Raw genomic sequence first — 19,328 nt, forward strand, 5'->3', positions numbered from 1 at the left:
TCTAACTCTGTCTGTTTCCCTCTCCTCTCCAATTTCTTTCCATTCCTCCCTCCCTACCTCTCTCTCTCTCTTCATCTAACTCTGTCTTTTCCCATCTCCTCTCCCATTTCTTTCCCTTCCTCCCTTCCTACCTCCCCCTTCCTACCTCTCTCTCTCCCTTTCTCTCTCTCTCTCTCGCTCTCCCTCTCCATCTGTCCTCCATCTATCCCACTCCCATCACTTCTCCATGTCCGACACTAATAACATATTTTTCTCCCCCTCTCTCTCTCTCTCTCTTTCTCCCTCTCCCACCCTCCCACAGCATCATCCCATACAAGCAAACAAGAATACTAATATGAATCTACATGCACATGCTCCATGCATGTATTACAATGAGAGATATGACAGTTCAGCCGTGCAGCTGCATAGCAGTATACACAAAAATAGATCCCAAACTGACACGTATATAACACTATACCTTCACAAACAGGCACTTTTGTTATACTAAAATAGATCATGCCATGTCCGAATTGATATGACGATATATCTACGTCATTCAGATTCAATTCAAAAACACTTTTCATCCTCTGAATACACACATATCATAGCGAGCACTGCAAGGAGTTATTGCTGGTATCTCCTTTCTCTAACCAGATGCTTGTGTGCGTAAAATGCACATCACGTCACAATAAATAATTGATGAAGTGGTAAATGACCGTTCCTTTCATGCCTAATGTGAGTGTGATCAATATTATTTTATCTTCTCTTGAGAGCCTGAAGAGCAATAAGTCTACCAATATTAATTTACAAAAAATTGTTTATTTGTCTCTTTGGAGACAATATATGTGTCATGTTTATTATAAAAATCAATGAATTTTTAGAAAACAATGCAATTTCTGCCATGAATCTCACACCTAAGTTCTAAAGCAATGCTGCAATCATGGTTAACTGAATATCAACCTTTTGCAATACACTCCCTATCAAATATGCCTACAGGCCTCTATGGAAATATAACAAATCTTAAGAAAACACTGAGGCATAGACTAATCGTTCAGGTGCTGTCCTTACAATAAACAGGAAGACATACAGAGCTTGCCGGCCGGCCGGCTTCACAATTAACCTTTGGTATTAGAGTGTGAGGAGGCTGGGGATGCGTGTTAAGGATGGAAATCTATTGTGCTGATAGGAAGACTCTGGAGGATTCGTGCGAGTCTGTAATGATGGACACCCGAGCCTGATTTAATTTGTATTGCAGAGACGTGATACTCTCCACGCTAGTGAGGCCTGCCTGCCTGCCTCTCATAAATATCTCTTAATTGTCTGGCACGGAGGGCATGGGGAGGGAGAGAAAACATGCGTGTATTATTCCTAACCCTACCGCGAGTTATCATAAGCACATAAACATGACCCCTGTCATGTCAAATCAATTATGTACAATATCATCTACAGCTTTCCAATATGTTATTGCAAATGTTGTGACTGAAAACGAACATTAACAGTTATAACTGGATACAACATAGCGAAAATTGAATTTGGAAAAGTTGAACATGATAACCATTGAGTCTTAAGTACATGTAGATGAAACTTTTTCTTTAGAATATATAGATATAGGGTAATATAAATTAGGTCAAACAGGAAATGCATTATAATGGCACGTGAATATCAACATCAAGTTTGTGTATTTATTATAGTCAGCTCACTCAGCTGTTCATCCGTCAGATAAAACTTCCAATTGAAATGATGATAGTTAAAGTTAAAGTTACTCTGTAACATTGTCTCTGATGCTGAAATAAAATCCAGGATTTAGCTCATGCTGCAATGATAATTATAAACCTTTAGGTCAGTCAGGAGCCCCCATGACATTTACAAGCTGATTGCCTGTCTGATTATCAAGATATTTATGATTGGAAATAGTTCTGTTTTCCTATTGGTTTTTATAACACTACAGTCTATTGGGGAAAATGAGTATGGTAAAAATGGTCATTCAAAGATTTTTTTACTTTTTGAGGCACTTCATGATCATTTTGAAGCGCAATGTTTTATAGGGCTCCAATATTACACCATATCACAGACACTGATAATACGTAGGGCCATGCGTCTCAGATTTAACATTGATAAACGATGCCTTTAAGAGTGGCAATTAACCCCATTTCATTTCTACAGCCAGAGTATGCACATAATTAAGGTATAAAGTTACACCAGAAAATGAACTGGAGAGTGGAGACTAGCATGTTTGTCATGACAACCTGATATATAACAAGGAATTTTCTTTTTTAATGAAGCATTATTCTCATTTTTATATTAAAAGTCATCACTTTAATATATAAACGTTAACGACCATTAGGATCTTCTCTTTAAAATATTTACAGCTGGTATCGTAATTGGCAGTCCTGCGATGCATTATTACACAGCTAAAGAACATAGCAAAATGCTTCCAGAAAATTAATAAATTGTTGTGCATGTAAAAAATACTGTTTGTCAAATGTTTATCTTTCAGCTTTCGAATAACAATCAAGAGTGGACAAAATTTTATTTGTTGTATTTATTTTATGAATTTCTTTGAAAAAAGTCTATTCAGATGAAACTGAGGCTTGTAAATAGTTGGAGTAAACTACAAGGAAAAGAAAGCACTATCATAAATGAAAAACATGCATGCAAAAACATCAAACCAAAATTAGAATTCTCAGTGGACGGACAAAGTTTTTGTTAGGAAAACTGCCCCAAGCATCACCTGCCTCTAGACGTATCAAGATAAATGCCAAACGATCAACGTACAGGATGCAAAGCCTGGTATTCTAGCTCCTGTGTTTCACAGTGAATTATGAAAGAGAAGCTGATGAATTGTTAAATACCAGCACTAGCTCCAAGCAACGATACGACTGAGCGGTAATTGCAAATGGAAAGCTGCACTCTTTGCGGCGGATAATCTTACACGGCTGAAAGAACCGTCTTTAAATAGAGACCAATGTTGACATGATATTCCTAATGTTCTCAAGCATCCAGCAGGGAGAAGAAGAAGAAACAAACAAGAATGCTTTTTAAGCATCTCTGAAGCCTTATGACTCTGTTGGCATTGCATTATTTTTTCTCTTTCGCGTAAAAAGATCTTTTGCTTGCATTAATAACCAAATTTTTCTCACTATTTTTCTTTTCATATCATTCATTCCCTCTAAATATTGTAGTTATTGGTACCATCACCCTATACATAGATTTGCTTGTAATATATATATATATATATGTATTTTTGTATGTGTTTAATTTAATTTTGGTATAATTGTAATTTTAATATTCTAATTTTAAGCAAGGGATGATCCCTGATAAACCTCTGTGGTTTTTTATCACCCCCTCTGCAGGTTCATCTTTTGTTTTAATGCTTTTATAATTGATTGTAATTTATATTGTCTTTTATGAATCTGTGGAAATAAATGAATTGAAATTGAAATCATAACTGCATACATTTCTGAGCAGATCTGTTTTCAATATTTAAATATAATGCTCATTCCTTCACTATATACATTTTACACCATACAGCTGTACATTACACTTTACGATTGACTGACTCAATAGGAATTTGAGAGTATTCAAAAATAATTAGACCAAAATTAATACGACCACAAAACGAGTGTGAATCCCCTCAATTATATTCACATTAATTCCATGCCTATTTTGGCAAGGTACATGGTTACCATGGTTACCAAGGTCACCTAGCAATAATCTTTTCCAAACCTTATGAACTCACTGATCAAGGAATTTGGAAAAATCATGAACTTGTGCCAACTTGGTTTCAATGCGATGTAACATTTCCATACCAATTTATCAGCACTCGGACAGTCCTTTTATCCCTAATCATTGTCAAGTACATGTACACTGTTTTATTTGCAATAAACAGTGAAACTTTCATATAAAGTCCACTAAAGGGGGACAAGAAATAGTCTCTATGAATCTTTATCAACTGGTTAATTTGATAATAGTTTCAATAAGAAAGCACTGTTCAAAGGAAAAAGAAAAAAAGGAAAAAAACAACAGAAAAGCCACTATTTTCATTGACAGTTTGTGCTTCTATAGAAGTGAAAGAGGTTTGAGTGTATGATATTACAAATATGATAATTTGAGAGATCAGAGTCTGTGGATTCAGACTATCTTTGGCTTGTTCCATTTGTAGGTGTGTGTGTCATGGTGGTGCAGAGGCAAGCATTGCTGCAGTTACAGGTAAAGCTTGTAATATGCATTCATATCAGAGATAGATGACTCATGCGTCAGGTACATTCCATGTGGAACCCCTCATGTATGTATGTAAGTAGGTATGTAGGTATGTATGTATGAATGAATGAATGAGTCCATCTGCACCTTGGTTTAATTACATAGGGATTGTAATCTCAGAACACCTCCAGCAGATAGAGTTGCAGCACAGAGGTTCAGAGGTCTCGGTGAATGATCATAGCATGATTTATGTGAAATGAGGTATATTCATTACAAAGGAGTTGCTCACTCTCACCCCCTCCCCCTCCCCAATCTCCAATTTTCTTCATGAATATTTGGATTAATTTAAGGTAAATTATGATGAAAAATATATCACAATGATATAGTGGCATTTGTATGTATTCCATACATCAAGTTAATTTGACCTGCACATACAAAACGATGTATTATAACATTACATACATTTCATGAACAATGTGAATCTATGTTTTGATGAATTTATAGATATTGAAAATATAAATTTGCCCCTTGCATCTGCATGTATGTGTTGTGCTGATTTCATACAGGAAGATTGAAATGAGACCAATATCATTTATACAGCAATAATATGGAATAGAATAATGTAAAATAGAACATGATTGCAGATTTCTAATCGTTTCATGTTCTCTAGTCTCCCATACTGTATTGAAATGTCATATTTCAAGTACTATGTTTACCTTTAATATTTGATTCTTTCTCCCCCTTTCACATTAACATATTCAAGTCTAATCATGTCCATCTTTGTATGCATTAGAGAAGTACCCTGAAACCATTTGACCCCTTCGTCCAAGCACTGCAACGACCTCAAGCCTATATTCCTCAATACAAAAGCCGAACACACGGGCACACCCAGGCTGAAAGCATTCCCACTTTCCCCGTCGATTATGCCAACACAAATTGCCGGCAAATGTCGACCAAATGTGATGGTGTCTCCGTGAGGACGGCAAGAGGAGAGCAGATTTGTTCCCACATCCATGTCACCTTCTCCCTCCGCACTATTAATAGCCCCTCTCGTGATGGATGCATCGTTCCATGTACAGTGCCAAAGTGAGAGGAGGGGGGGGGGGGGGGGGGGGATGGGGTGAGAGACAGGAAAAGAGGGAGAGAGAGAGAGAGAAAGGAAGTGGTTATGGGAAGGGGAGAGAGAAAGGGGATGAAGGGAGAGGGGAAGGGGAGAGGGGAGAGATGGGGAGAGGGGAGAGATGGAGAGAGAGAGAGAAAGAGGAGAAGGGGGAGAAGGGAGAGAGGGAGGGAGAGAGAAAGGGAAGGGAGAGAGAAATGGGAGGGAGAGAGAAAGGGAAGGGAGAGAGAAAGGGGGTGAAGAGAGAGGGGGAAGGGGAGAGGGGGAGAGATGGAGAGAGAAAGGGGAGAAGGGAGAGAGGGAGAGAAAAAGGGGGGTGAAGAGAGAGAGAGGAAGGGGAGAGAGGGAGGGATGGAGAGAGAAAGGGGAGAAGAGGAAGAAGAGGGAGAGAAGAAGAGGGAGAGAGGAAGATGAGGGAGGGGGAGACAGAGAGGGAGGGGGAGAAAGAGAGGAAGAGACAGAGGGAGAGAGAGACAGAGAGAGAGAGAGACATGGGGATAGAGAAAGAAAGAGAAAGAAAGAAAGAAAATGAAAGAGAGAGAAAGAGAGAAAGAGAGAAACCCTAGGTGGTTAAGTGATGGGGGAAGTTGGTGGAAGTGGGTAACATGCCAGGTTGCCGGGGGCGATGATCCCACTGTCAGGTGGAGGCATTCATCACCAATTTGCATGTTCTGGTGTTCTCCGTTGAGACGAGTCCGGGACTTTCAGGAAAGGAGTGATGGATCGGGGAATAGCAGCAGGTACATCCTCCAAAGTGGCATGTTCGTCTTGCAACACACAGAACACATTTTCTACTCAAGAAAATCACTTCAAATAAAAGATAATCCATGATAGATAGGAATTTAGGAAACATGCTTTATAATAATGATGATGATGATGATAATAATAATAATAATAATAAGTTCTTGTTTAGTACATATAAACGGTTTGAATATTATTATCCCAGCTTCATAGAATAAGCATTCGTTATCAGCACACAGTCCATTTCGTACCAGGTACCCATTTAACATCTAGCTTAAGACAGACAACTATAGATAAAATGTCTTGTCTAGCATAAAGGCACAAGATAAGGCATAATGAATTACAGGGTAAGCGAAACATAAAAATTACTGATTCAAAAGGAGCTATTTTGCATATGATTTAAAATCATTCTCTATATAAGAAGATGGATGATGAATTTCTAGCTTCATACCAAGGGACATATTCCAGGCACGATTAAAGATTAAATGAGCAAACATCGCTTGATCAATATTTAATAACGTATCTTCAAGCAATTCAAACAGAGCTCCTATGTACACAGTCATGTAGGCGGTGTATAATGCAAACTTCAGAAAAAGGTTTAATAGCTTTATGGACAGATGTTTATTAATGGTTTTATGTGGAAGGGATATTGCTTGAGGCACTAATATCTTGAAAGGAATATAATTAACATTGTCATCTATTTCCATTACAATCTCAGTGTTCAACTTAACACTTACAAGCCATGGAATCTGGCCATAGAAATATATTTGCTTATTTCTCAACTCAAAACACAATATTGGTATGAAAAATGTACATAACAAATTCTCATAATCTGATGGATCACATTCCTACTCCTAAAGACAAACTGAAATACCAGAAAAGGACAAACATTAATGTAGAAAGACGGCTTGACAAGTAAAGTTGGAGAGGAAAAATTCATAGTTAAATGAAGTATGAAGTTTGAAGAATGATCATCAAACACTGCCTCATGTTTCTGAAAAACTTTGATATCATTCAATATTCACTGTCTACAACATTAGAAAATCCAGAAAAAAAGAAGAAGATATTCTAGACACCGTACTAATAAAACCCCACTATAGCTTTGTGTTGTTGTCTTTAAATAGGAGCTGTTGTACACTTTTGTTTTGTCTCATTAAAAAAGCAACTAGCCTGATTTCTTTGATTTAATTTTATCAAAATAGCAAGATGTTCCAAATTATAAGTTTATATTTTGAGGTGAATATGCCAGAGGCTAATAACAATTTGAATGTTGTAATGTATCTTGACTCAACAATAAAACTTTATATGAATTTCAAGGAAACAACTTTTTTAAGTGTGAATCTACTCTAGCTGAGCCAGAAGGGCATTAACTCTATATAGAATGTTATCAGCTAACACTACTCTGGCTCCCAGGTCCTGAATATCAATAAGATTAATAGGAATACAGTGCATTTCCTTCTTGTGTGACTCTTGCCATTACTGTGGCCTTTAAGAACACCAATCAGTTGATAGCTGATAAATGGACTTGGCTGAAGCGTGTCTGTAGGGATGACTTCTTCAAACACCTACACCATCATCGCCTCAGGGTCTGTTCTCCCTGCTAGAAGATGCTGAAACAATAAGGTATAAGGCACCAGTTACACTGTGAAGATATCTTCTAGCAAACCACAATGCTCTGGTTATATTGGGGTACCAGATGACTCCCCTTACATGTTTGCCATCGCCGCCTCAGGGTCTGTTCACCCTGCTAGAAGATGATGGAACCGTGACGAGTAAGGCACAGTCACACTGAAGATATCTTCTTGCAAACCACAATGCTCTGGTACATTGTGGTACCAGATGACTCCTCCTACATGTTTTCCATCGCCGCCTCAGGGTCTGTTCACCCTGCTAGAAGATGCTGAAACAATAAGGTATAAGGCCCCAGTTACACTGTGAAGATATCTTCTAGCAAACCACAATGCTCTGGTACATTGGGGTACCAGATGACTCCTCCTACATGTTTGCCATCGCCACCTCAGGGTCTGTTCTCCCTACTAGAAGATGCTTTCATCATAAGTAGAAGTGTACAGTCCAAGTCATACAGAAGTCAAGCATTATCTTTCAGCGAACCACAACAATCTAGTTCATAGTGGTACCAGATGGCGTTCTTTAAACACTTACACCATCATGTTGGCAATCGCTTTAATACATGACCATATTTCATGTAAGAAGGAAACATCACAACATTCAATTACTTAATAGAAAACAGACTTGAAAAACAAAAATCCACCAAAAGATAGCTTTATATGAAAGAACAAAAATATCTTGTATTTGATTGACTGAAGACAGTTGGGCCTCGCTTAATAAAGACAAAAATTGTTATGATTCAGACCTAACATCGATATGAAAGCCATTTAGATGCAGTTCTGGTTGAATTTCTGATGCAGAGAGAAAAGGAGATATGACGTTGGGTATTGACGTAATTTGTTGTGGTTTGCTCAGAAAAAATTGCCAGTGTGTAGGAGAGCCTCACTGCTCTACAAAGACATTCCCTATTTAATATAGAGGACTCATGCACAATACATGTAGCAATGTTTTGGTGTGCAATGCCTTTCAAGAAGGTGTTCCCTACAGAAGATATGCTGATATTTCATGGGATAAAGTAACTTGGACATTCAGCAGTGGGAAACATCCCTTGATATATGATATTCACATGGCCTTATAGTCCACCCTATCTTACATCTTCACCATGTTCTATTCACTAATGGCCAATACACACTCCCACGTACGTCTTCTTAATTTGTAGGCATTAAGACGTGAATAATACATCAATGTCAATGGATCTAATCTTTGGAAGAGACACGGGTGGAAATGTCACACCAAGATGGATGTCCAAGCCACGAGCTACCGTGCACCACCGCAGACCTCGTGGATATCTTCAGCTGCAAGGTTTTATGGCATCTTTAACATACATTTGAAGCCACATTCACCATCACCGCTGTGTTCTAAATACACACATTTAAATTCATGGATTTTAAGACATCAACTATTTTCACTTGATCTCTTTTTCCCCTAAGTATCGATAAGGCCCCATGTATCATAGAGGTGGGTTTCAAAAAACATCTGTCTCCACTTGACACTTTGGTTTGTATTCCACAAATTCACTTAAATTCAAACCTGGGTCTAAAATCATGTTTAAGAAAAGGAAAACTTAGACTTAGATTAACTTCCTTTGTTAAACCTGTTTTTTAACAAAAGCCTTCAGCCATATTTTGTCAAGTTTAATTTTTGATAGAATTTGGGCTTTTGGCTCTATTCCATTATTTTTGTTATAAATTTAGCTCGCTTTCAAGCCCGCCCCCTTTCATTATTTTCTTTGTATGGTAACATATTTCATTAATGAACATTTGGCGAAACAAGCAGGGTCAAAAAATTTATCTCTATTCTATAAAAAAAAAAAAAAGGGCAAAAACTGAAGACAAAACTTTTTTTTAAAAAGTTCCATGACCAGCTTTTATCATAAATTATCATTTTTTTAGAACTTGGTGTGCAACAAGGAACTAAAACAGATGTCCCTTTCACATCATAACATTTATGGATGAAAACATAAAGACAAGAGTTCATGATTATCATCATATGTGTACTAAATAGATTTGAAAACCCCCACAAAAAGGAATATATTACAGAGAATATATCATCAGAGAAAACAAATATAATACGACAACATGTGTAGCATGTCTTAAGGGAAAATATCCAAGCCTATTAAATGGCTCTGGATGAAGAAATTCAAAGCGAACACCCACAAGATTAATACATGCTACGGGCAGACATTAAAAAAACACTTTCTAAGAATGACAAAAAGAAAACCCCAAGGACACAAACACCCACTAACAGCCACCATTGTATTGTCATTCTCTGTGCTTATACGCAGATCTGATGAAATTCTATTTATGGAAGAGTTGCTGATTATACAATAGCTCAGAATTGAACAGAAATTTTGATCATTACCCGGTAAAACATTTCTTCAGACATAAAAAGTTTCACTTGTAGAGATTCAACATATCACCAAAAAAAATAACAATAATGCGGCATATGAATTATCAGAACATCAACAGCTATTTAAAAATACATGTCTAGCCAAGCCTTCTGAAAATCTCCATTTTGCAGGTTGATATTTCAATAATATTTAAGTGAATCAGAAGCACATTTCCGTAGACCTTAATTAGGCCTTCTTCAGTTATTATGCATTGAACAATAATCATGTTTGAAACATTGCAAAATTTATTTTTCTCCGGTCTCTATTTGACTTTCTAACATAAGGATTCTCCTCTACAACAAGATGGTTAGAAAGATGTAATTTCATTTTCCATTCCATGCTGCATCTCACTTTACATGTACATGTATGGAGCATGATTAAAAAACGTGATAGGGTTAAGCCTCTTCACACCTGGGGAGTGTTTCACAAAGACTAAGATCAACTTTAAGTTGGACTTATATTAACTATGGCAGGCAGTTCATATCACTATTTTTTCTCATCATTTACTGCCAATACAAGGGACATATTAACCGTTGTTACAAATCTACATAATTTACATTTGTTGATAGTTCTTTATTGTAAGAAAAAATATTATATAAAGATCATAATTGAGAGATCAATAGTGAGCGCAACTAGTGGCATGAACGGCCTGCCATAGTTAAGTCCAACTTAAAGTCGATTTTAGTCTTTGTGAAACATCCCCCAGATATGGGAAACTACCTCTGAAAAATGCAGCTGGAAAAGAAAATACACATGTACATGCACCTCGCACCTTCCCATTAATGTATTCATAACAGACTGATATGCTTATAATAGAAAAACTTTTCTTTCATTTCTGTATTTTGTAGGCATTTTGCCAAGTGGTATGAACAATGCTTTTGAGAGGTAAGGAGATCTGTTCAGACAAGTTAAAAGATCTGTTTCTAGTCATAGCCTATGTCAGCTCGCACCCAAACGCCCCAAGTCCGACTGACGTATGGAGGAGGTACCCACAATGTATGAATCATAAGACTATTAACCCCATTCGTAGGTAGTGTATTTCTGTCTTGATATGAGTAATCATTCCAGTTATAGAAATACACCAACTAGACATGTGTTACCCACTAGTTTGTAAGTAAAGACCCAATGTGATATATACAACATATGTCTTTCTTAACTAGATTCAAACCTATTAAAGGCATAATTTACTACTACTACTACTACTACTACTACTACTACTACTACTACTACTACTACTACTACTACTACTACTACTACCTACTGCTACCTCTACCACAACTACTACAGGTTAATATATCACTTATCACATCAATGATGTCTCTTAAGTGCTTCATATATATATATATTATTATTATCCTGGTCAGTGAATTCAGGCTTGCCTGACACAATGTACATGTATGCACATTCTCCACTCCCTGTGGAACATTCCAGTCAGGTACAATTTTACTGACAGTCATAATGACTTTTGCATCCTATAGAGTACCCCCATTTAATACCTTGGTGGGGAGTGGGGTGGGATTCGAACCCTCATTCCCTAGATTGAAAGTCAGGTGAATGAACTACACATGTACACTGTACATGTACCATGACACATCCACTTTCCGAAGGATACTGCAAAATGGATACAGAAAAATCCTGATTTATTTTAGTCCCTGCCTGGCAGCAGGCAGCATACAAGGCTGGCATGACTTCAAGGTAATTTGCAATACCGGATATAGTTACGTATCTAAATTAAAATCATAAATCTCTAATGACATTACTGCTTATTCACAACTTGGCATAATGAGTACACCCTGAAAATGAAAATGAAATACATAGAGTTTCTCCTGGAAAAGCTTCTGTGGGCCAACATGTTAATCAAATACAAGACCAATCAATTTGTGTACTATGTGCATGCTTTATGTAATCTAGTATGGAATGAATATTTAATGGTATTTCCATACAATAATACTGCAACCCTGTAACTTTGTTCAGGAAGAGGAACACTTGGTAGTTATCTAGTGGTTGTTTTTGGCATGTATATGTATCTTTTTATGTCCTCTCCTGCTTCTGATTATAATGGTTATCCTGAATATAATGTTTAGTTCTTATCTGGCAGTAAAAAGGAAATTTTAATTAAACTTGTTGGATACAGTTCAGTATATATTCTCATCCTGTTTTGTTTGTAACAGACAGGCTGATGTCCCATCCATGATTTCAGATTTTAGTTTCAATACTACATTGTATGAAGAACTTCAAATCAAGAATGCAGAGATTCAAATGTCAAATTAAATGTGGGGGAGTATAAGTATATACCATTGAGAAATTAAATGTCATTCATTCATTCGCATTGCTTCGAGCTGTAGATATTTTAAAACGCAACTGAAAGTTCAAAATAAAGTATGTCACATCCTACCCAGTTACACACTACCTGTTTTTTTTTAAATAACACCCCCGCCTGTCACTCTCTCCTCTACTTGCACTTGCCTTGAACTTATGCTTGCATCTTTAAATAAACATTATTATATTATGCAGGTCTATTAAAGAGGTGGGGAAATAAAAATTACTAATATTAGAACACAATCGCAACTACTTTTAAGAAAATCAACCCAAGGCAATTTCCATAGCCTTGTGTGTCCCCTGCAGGCTTGACACTCACAGTTAAGCGCCAAATATCTACGTCTGGACCCCTAAATTTCAGAATTTCTACATAGGCCTCAATGCATATACATGTAGACAAAAATTTTAGTCCAGTAACCCACTACAAAGGTTTGTATGTAGCCCTGCCTATTGAAATGTGCGAACATGACAATGATGTGCTACGTAATCCTAACATGATTTCAACAGGATATACAACAGGGGATTGAAATTTCCCTTGAGATTTTTATTTTTGTTAACAGTTGTAATCGTGTTCTAGACACTAATACAGGGCTGTCGTTTAAAGCCGGTAACCGGTAAAACTTGCCGCCTATTCACTCGTTTCTTACCGGCTATAATTCCTATAATAAACCTTGCAAAAATCACAGAAAGTAGATCTAAATCAATGCTAATCCAAAATTTCCTTAATTTCGTCCAAGATATAATTAGTGCCACACATACACGGCCGCAGTCGACGAAATCCCTTACGATCACGAACGCGACGTCGTCCGTACTTACCTAGACCTATCAATCTAACGTTACATCGCAGTTCTCCCGCCACAGCGCGGCGGCCAAGCCCGCCCGTCCCTACCCCATTGCGATCCCGATGTGCACGCGAGAGGATGATGCACTGCACAAAATATATACACACTGATCATAACAAAACTGAAGCTAGCTCGAAGTAACCAAACTATCCGTTGCCGATTTGATATTTAAAGATCACGGAAACCGGGGCCTATACACGTGCGTGCAATGTATAGAGACAACGTACTTTAGATTCTGAGATGCGCAAATCGGCAACAGAGTTTTGAACTCGGCTGAGTTTAGGCCGGCCACGGCCGTCCCCGGCGGACCCCCGCAGCTAGCTCGCATGATATAGGCCTATGCAGGCTCGCGCTCCGCGAATACTCAAAAGTAAATTCTTAAATGTATTCAATAATTTCATGTCAAAAAAAAATAATTAAATGAGAATTCATATGGGGAGCCAAATAAAAGTCACAAGTAAAAAAAAAAATCAAAATCTAGCCTCTGCTGCCCATTATTTAAATACTGTACATGTATTCAACAAATCATGATGTAGAAAGATTGAGTATGGTGCATCATCTCAGTTTAATTAAAAATTACAAAGTAATGGTACAAAGTGATAAATAATTATCAACTTAATAACTTTTCTATGAGTTATGATTGTTCATGTAATATTAAACATGAACAATATGTGTGTTTATTTATATGTGTAATACAAGGTAGGAAAGATAACTACAAATTTTCTTCTTAGGTATGCACCAGATTGCACGATTTCAAGTGGAAAATCCCAAAAGGTCCCTAGTCCTGAGTTTTTACTCAGACATTCCCTGACAAGCAAGCAACGAAAAAAGAAGACAAAACAAAACTGGGGGGATATCAAATTATGTGCTTACATTATCTTACATGCGCACATGCTAACCAACTTCAAAATGCATTTAAGGACTCTATGGATGAATATTTGCAGTTTGAAATCGATATAGACTGGTATTGAATTGTTCATGCAATTTGAAATTCTAAATACAGCCTTCAAGCATGCGTGAAATCAATCAGTCTATAAGAGCTTTGAGAAAGACACATTTAAGTATGGAAGATAATTAGTTATAGTTATCTATATCATATTGGAACAGGAAATATGTTGAAAGATCTAGATCACTAGCTCTCCTAAACTTCATTTCCTCTATAACGCCTTTGGCCATTCGCTTCTCTGGCTCACACATCGTTTAATTGCAATTGGCTTCAAATGAGGTTTGGGTTCATCACCAACCAAGGTTGAAATATTCTCTGATCATGATATAGAGCATGGGATGACATTCAGGAAATAATGGCATGACTATAATATCCAAAGAGTTTGGTTCAAATTGCTCCGAAATTATCATAACCCGAAGCTTAAAGACATTGTGTGCACCATCTCCACTTCATCATCTGGTTGATGAAATAACTCCTCGCTAGGTCCCAATGAAAGAAACATGCATAATTTTGAATATGTTAGTAAACCGGGCTATTTACAAACTCCCTTTTTTTAAAGGTACGATCAAGAGATGTTTCCACTTCTTACCTTTTACACTCTTTGGATAGGAACTCTGGCAGATGGTATTTACAATCCATGATCATCGTCAATGTCTCACTGTCGTTGGTTTCGTTAAAAGGGGGTTCCCCACATACCAGCATATAGAGAAGGACACCCAGGCTCCATATATCTGAATAGTTAATGAAAGATATGAAAAAACATTAAATCACAATCCACGATCATTGTCAATGTCTCACTGTTGTTGTTTTCATGGAAAGGGGGTTCCCCGCATACCAACATAATTAGAGAGAAGGACACCCAGGCTCCATCTCTCTGAATAGTTAATGAATGAAAAAAATATTCAAATACAGTATTAGCATATGAGATATAAAGTAAGAGTGTACATTTGAATCTCATGAGGGCCAGAAGGATGTTACACCTGTATTTAATGCACTTCTGGCTCTCAGCAGACAATATGGAATTAATCGAATTTCAAAATACAGCTAAATATTTTAGTTAAGAAGTTTCAATAAAAACTAACACACAAATAATAAGTGATTATCCGATTGATTGTTGACATTGATTTATTGGGGCTCATAACGGTTTATTTTCTGTCTTTGTTTCTTTGTTGGTTAGTTTGTTTGTTTATTCATTTGTTTGTTTTAGTACCACAGCATCTAAATGTATGTACATACATGTAGGTGAAGGAAAATGGGCTCAGATTAAATGAGGAAAAAATGAAGCATAAAGTACACAATAAAATGGTGTTTATACATAATCATTATTCGTTACCATTAAACCTGTATGCTGAATATGAGACGGGTTATTAAAACTGCATCATTTTCAATTTTCACACGGTTCTCTGCTTCTCAAAATGAGCCACCCTTGCAGACAATTAATTAGTTGTCATATTAAAACACTAGAGTGTGTGGTATCCAGGCTCATATAGAGCCTGTAGCAACCCACAGGCCTTTTCTCGACCTGTTCATTTCTTATTTAGGACACATATGAAACCGGAAATTGGCTAAATTTCACTATCTATACCTCTCTCTTTCCTTCTCCATCTCTCTCTCTCTTTCTCTCTCTCTTTCTTTCTCTCTCTCTCTCTCTCTCTCTCTCTCCATGTATCTTACATATTCTCCCTCTATGTTTTCATTATCTTCTTTTCTGTTGGTTGATACAAGTCTACACCCTTCCAACTCTAAGCAGACAATTTATAATGTAACCCTGTATAAAAGACAACTTCATATACATGTAAATGTACAGTACATCCAAGACATGCTCCCAATGGTATACATCTCCATTCAGTCTTGGCTTAAAGATGTAGTATAGTATGCCGACGGCCATCTTGAAAAATAGCTCGACTGTCAGGGAAAATGTACCGAGCGGCCATTTTGAAGAAAAAAAAAAGGGCCTCCTCCTTCCTATTTTTCAAAAAGGCTGGACGCTAAACATGTTTTAAATTTTATTTGGCCTAGTATACTATTATCTTCAAGTTAATATGCTTTTTGTAGGAAAACCTTAAAGGAAAGGATGAGAGAAATATAAGAGACAGCAAGTGGGAGATACTAGTCAAATAAAATGATAAAAGCATTATATAAAATGGGAAAGCATCTTTTAGATTAGAAGGGATTAAAGACGAGAGAAAGTAATCCATTGACATGTAGGCTAAGCACATACTTCAGATAGAAGAAATACGAAGCCGAGAGGGGTACGTGGCGGGGGATAAACTCCACAAACATGCATGCTGTTTTGAATTGGCATGTAAAGAAGTAGAGAGCCAGATACATATACGTAGAAAGCAGACATTTGTGAACAATAAAACGTCCAATAATAAAGATAGCGAATGGAGAAGGTCTCAATAGATATGATTCTAGAACCCTTGGTGATTCTGGACTGACGTCAGAACTTCATCCAGGTTTCAGCTCTTTTCTTTGTCAAGACGTCCTTCACAATTCTTCCCTCATGAACCTGCTACATTTATGAAATTTGGAATATATAGGCCAGTTCATAATGGACATCCATAGATGTAGATGATTACCACTTGCACAGACCTTTATTCATGTATGTGCTGTGTGTGTAGCTTAGTCCCCATTGGCAGGATCCATAATGCAATAAAATGCCAACTACCCTTGTGAATTACAAGTTTGTATAATATTCATATTCATCATCAAATGAAATAATATGACCTTGAACTATCCTATATTTCATATTTTTTCATACACTTGGTGATCATTAATTGTGTAAAAGGGGGAAACAGATATCATACTGTCAAACAGGCAAGCACAACAGAATCATTTAAAACTCTGTTGAAGACCTATCTTTTTGTAAATTGTTAATTTTGTTCCAGCTGTTTAGTGACTTCTTTGGTTATAGTATCATGTACATATTTAATATTTAATTTATTTTTCATTTAATTGTCATGTTTTTTCATGTTTAAATTTGTATTACCTGAATTTACAATGTATTACATGTAAGCTATGTAGGAATTGTGTATCATTATTGTTGTTTGTAATTAATTATTTTCATGTATCAGGCATAAATGTTCATTTTTATTCCGCCCTTTTCCTTCTTTTCTAAGCGCATAGGGACTTTCTTTATGTGAGTGATATGCGCCATACAAATAACGTTCATTATTATTATTATTATTATTATAAGGACTGTTACATACACGAATGTACTGTAGCTACTAAGACCTAATGTCGTCCTAGTGTATTGATGCATTGATGTATTTTGTCAGCAAATAATGCATTCAAATTTCAAACTCTATAATAATTATATTGTACAACAAAATATATTTAGTTTTGTAATTATCATAGGAGAATATATAAAATTGAGAAAACTTGTAACATAGCCTCAGAAGCATGATAAGACTGTAATTCCCTAAACTGAGTCTACTGATGAAACCAAGAAAATATAAATTTGAAAGATTTTTAGGAGATTAAAAAATTAAATGTGCATATCATCTGCCTTCAAAGGTTCTACAGGTAATGACTCTCGTCAAAAAAAGGGGGCAAAAAGGGGGCATAAACACTAGACAAACAACATGGTATAAAGAAACTGGTTTTGAAGAGGTCAGTTTACATGACAGCTAGGTGATCATCACTGCACACTTACAATGAGCCTTGCCCAGTAATACCTTTTTCATACGATTCAATGTTCACACTAGACTGGCACCCTGATTATTTATCAAGATTTGATTCGAAAAGATGCTCAAACATGCTGTTTGCTAAACTATCTGTCATTATATGACGTTTACAATATTCAGACTAAAATATATATTAATTGCTTATTATACAGTTACATGTATATGATTTTTGTATCTAGCCGTACAATGGATTTTAGGTAGTCTGAATGAAGGAGATGAAGCACAGTACAGTCAACTTTCTCCAGATGATTCAAGTTATTGCCTTCCTAAGTCCGATGACATTTCATTGTGAGATAAAAAGAAGTGCTCTAGCTGTAACAGCTTATTTATGCATCAAAACACATGATTAGTTTACCAGACAATCACTGGGACAGAGCATCTGCCATCGTATGAATATTTATGACAAAATTATGTGAAATCTCTCATTTACTGCAGAAGTTAAGCCTTAAAATGTCATTAAATGATGTCACCTCTTCACACCATTTTAGAGAATGGTAACATACAGTATATTCAGGGCATGAAAATCTGTCTTTGTTTTGATCCATGCGTTTTGAAGATTGATTGATGCAGATGAAAGTGATAATGGGTGATGATAATTTTGTTCCCTAGAAGTGTAAAACAACCTTAGTTATTAATATATGGCAGAGTTTGACAATTGTGTTTTTAAAAAGTAAAGGAAATGCTCTCAGACCCATCTTACATGTATATCCTCTGAATCATGTGATCTCCCTTTCACGTTTGTCAAACAATAACAATCAATTTGAACTTTCAATCCTGCTACTTACATGTACATTTTATCAAGGCTTAAAGGTAAAGACCAGTTATGGTCATGCGATTGCATTGTGAAAGAAACGTTGTGGAATCGATCAGAAAAGGTTGATCATCTAGCATCTAGCATCTGCAAGGTTCTGGAATCGTCAAAATGATAAGAAATTTGGCCCATTCTTCGTAAAGTTACAAGCACTATACACAGAAAGATGTATATGGGACTACCCTATATCTCTCACAGACCATGAGAGAAACAAATTTACCAAATATATGAATTAGTAGGTGGTTTCCCGGCAAATTTTTTATCATCATGTATTAGTCAAAACATATTCTTTCACATGATTGGTAATGAGAGCTTCCATTTCATTTTTTGAAATTGGGGCGTTTCCAATACTGGTCTTTACCTTTAAAAGAATCATTTTGATGTTGTGTGTGGAGGTGTTGTGGTATAGTGGTTCATTCACTTGACTGTTAATCCAAGGGTTAAGGGTTCTAATCCTAGCTGGTACTGACATCATTTATCATTCTCCATTCGGGTGTTAAATGGGGATCCTGTAGCATGCAAAAGTCGATATAGTTTGCTCAGCACTGTGAGTGTATGTAATATGGCGTCTGGCTGGAAAACACTCCCCAGGGAGAGGAGAATGCACATATTGTGTGTGGGCAAGCCTGTTGGTTATAAAATATCTGTCAAGCGCTCAGAGAC

General features: G+C 36.6%; 1 protein-coding gene across 1 annotated transcript in view; it reads right to left on the reverse strand.

Moving 5' to 3' along the window:
- The window catches only part of LOC580566 (SNF-related serine/threonine-protein kinase), a 33,796-nt gene extending 18,903 nt beyond the window's left edge, over window positions 1–14,893 (reverse strand). The window contains exon 1 of the mRNA XM_030975849.1: window positions 14,755–14,893. Coding sequence (XP_030831709.1) covers window positions 14,755–14,867 — 113 coding nt within the window. The 5' untranslated portion in view covers window positions 14,868–14,893. The remainder of the gene's footprint in view (window positions 1–14,754) is intronic.
- Window positions 14,894–19,328: the final 4,435 nt, after the last annotated feature.

The sequence above is a fragment of the Strongylocentrotus purpuratus genome, unplaced genomic scaffold (genome assembly GCF_000002235.5).
Source record: "Strongylocentrotus purpuratus isolate Spur 01 unplaced genomic scaffold, Spur_5.0 spur5_scaffold_8, whole genome shotgun sequence".
Taxonomy (NCBI): Eukaryota; Metazoa; Echinodermata; class Echinoidea; order Camarodonta; family Strongylocentrotidae; genus Strongylocentrotus; species Strongylocentrotus purpuratus.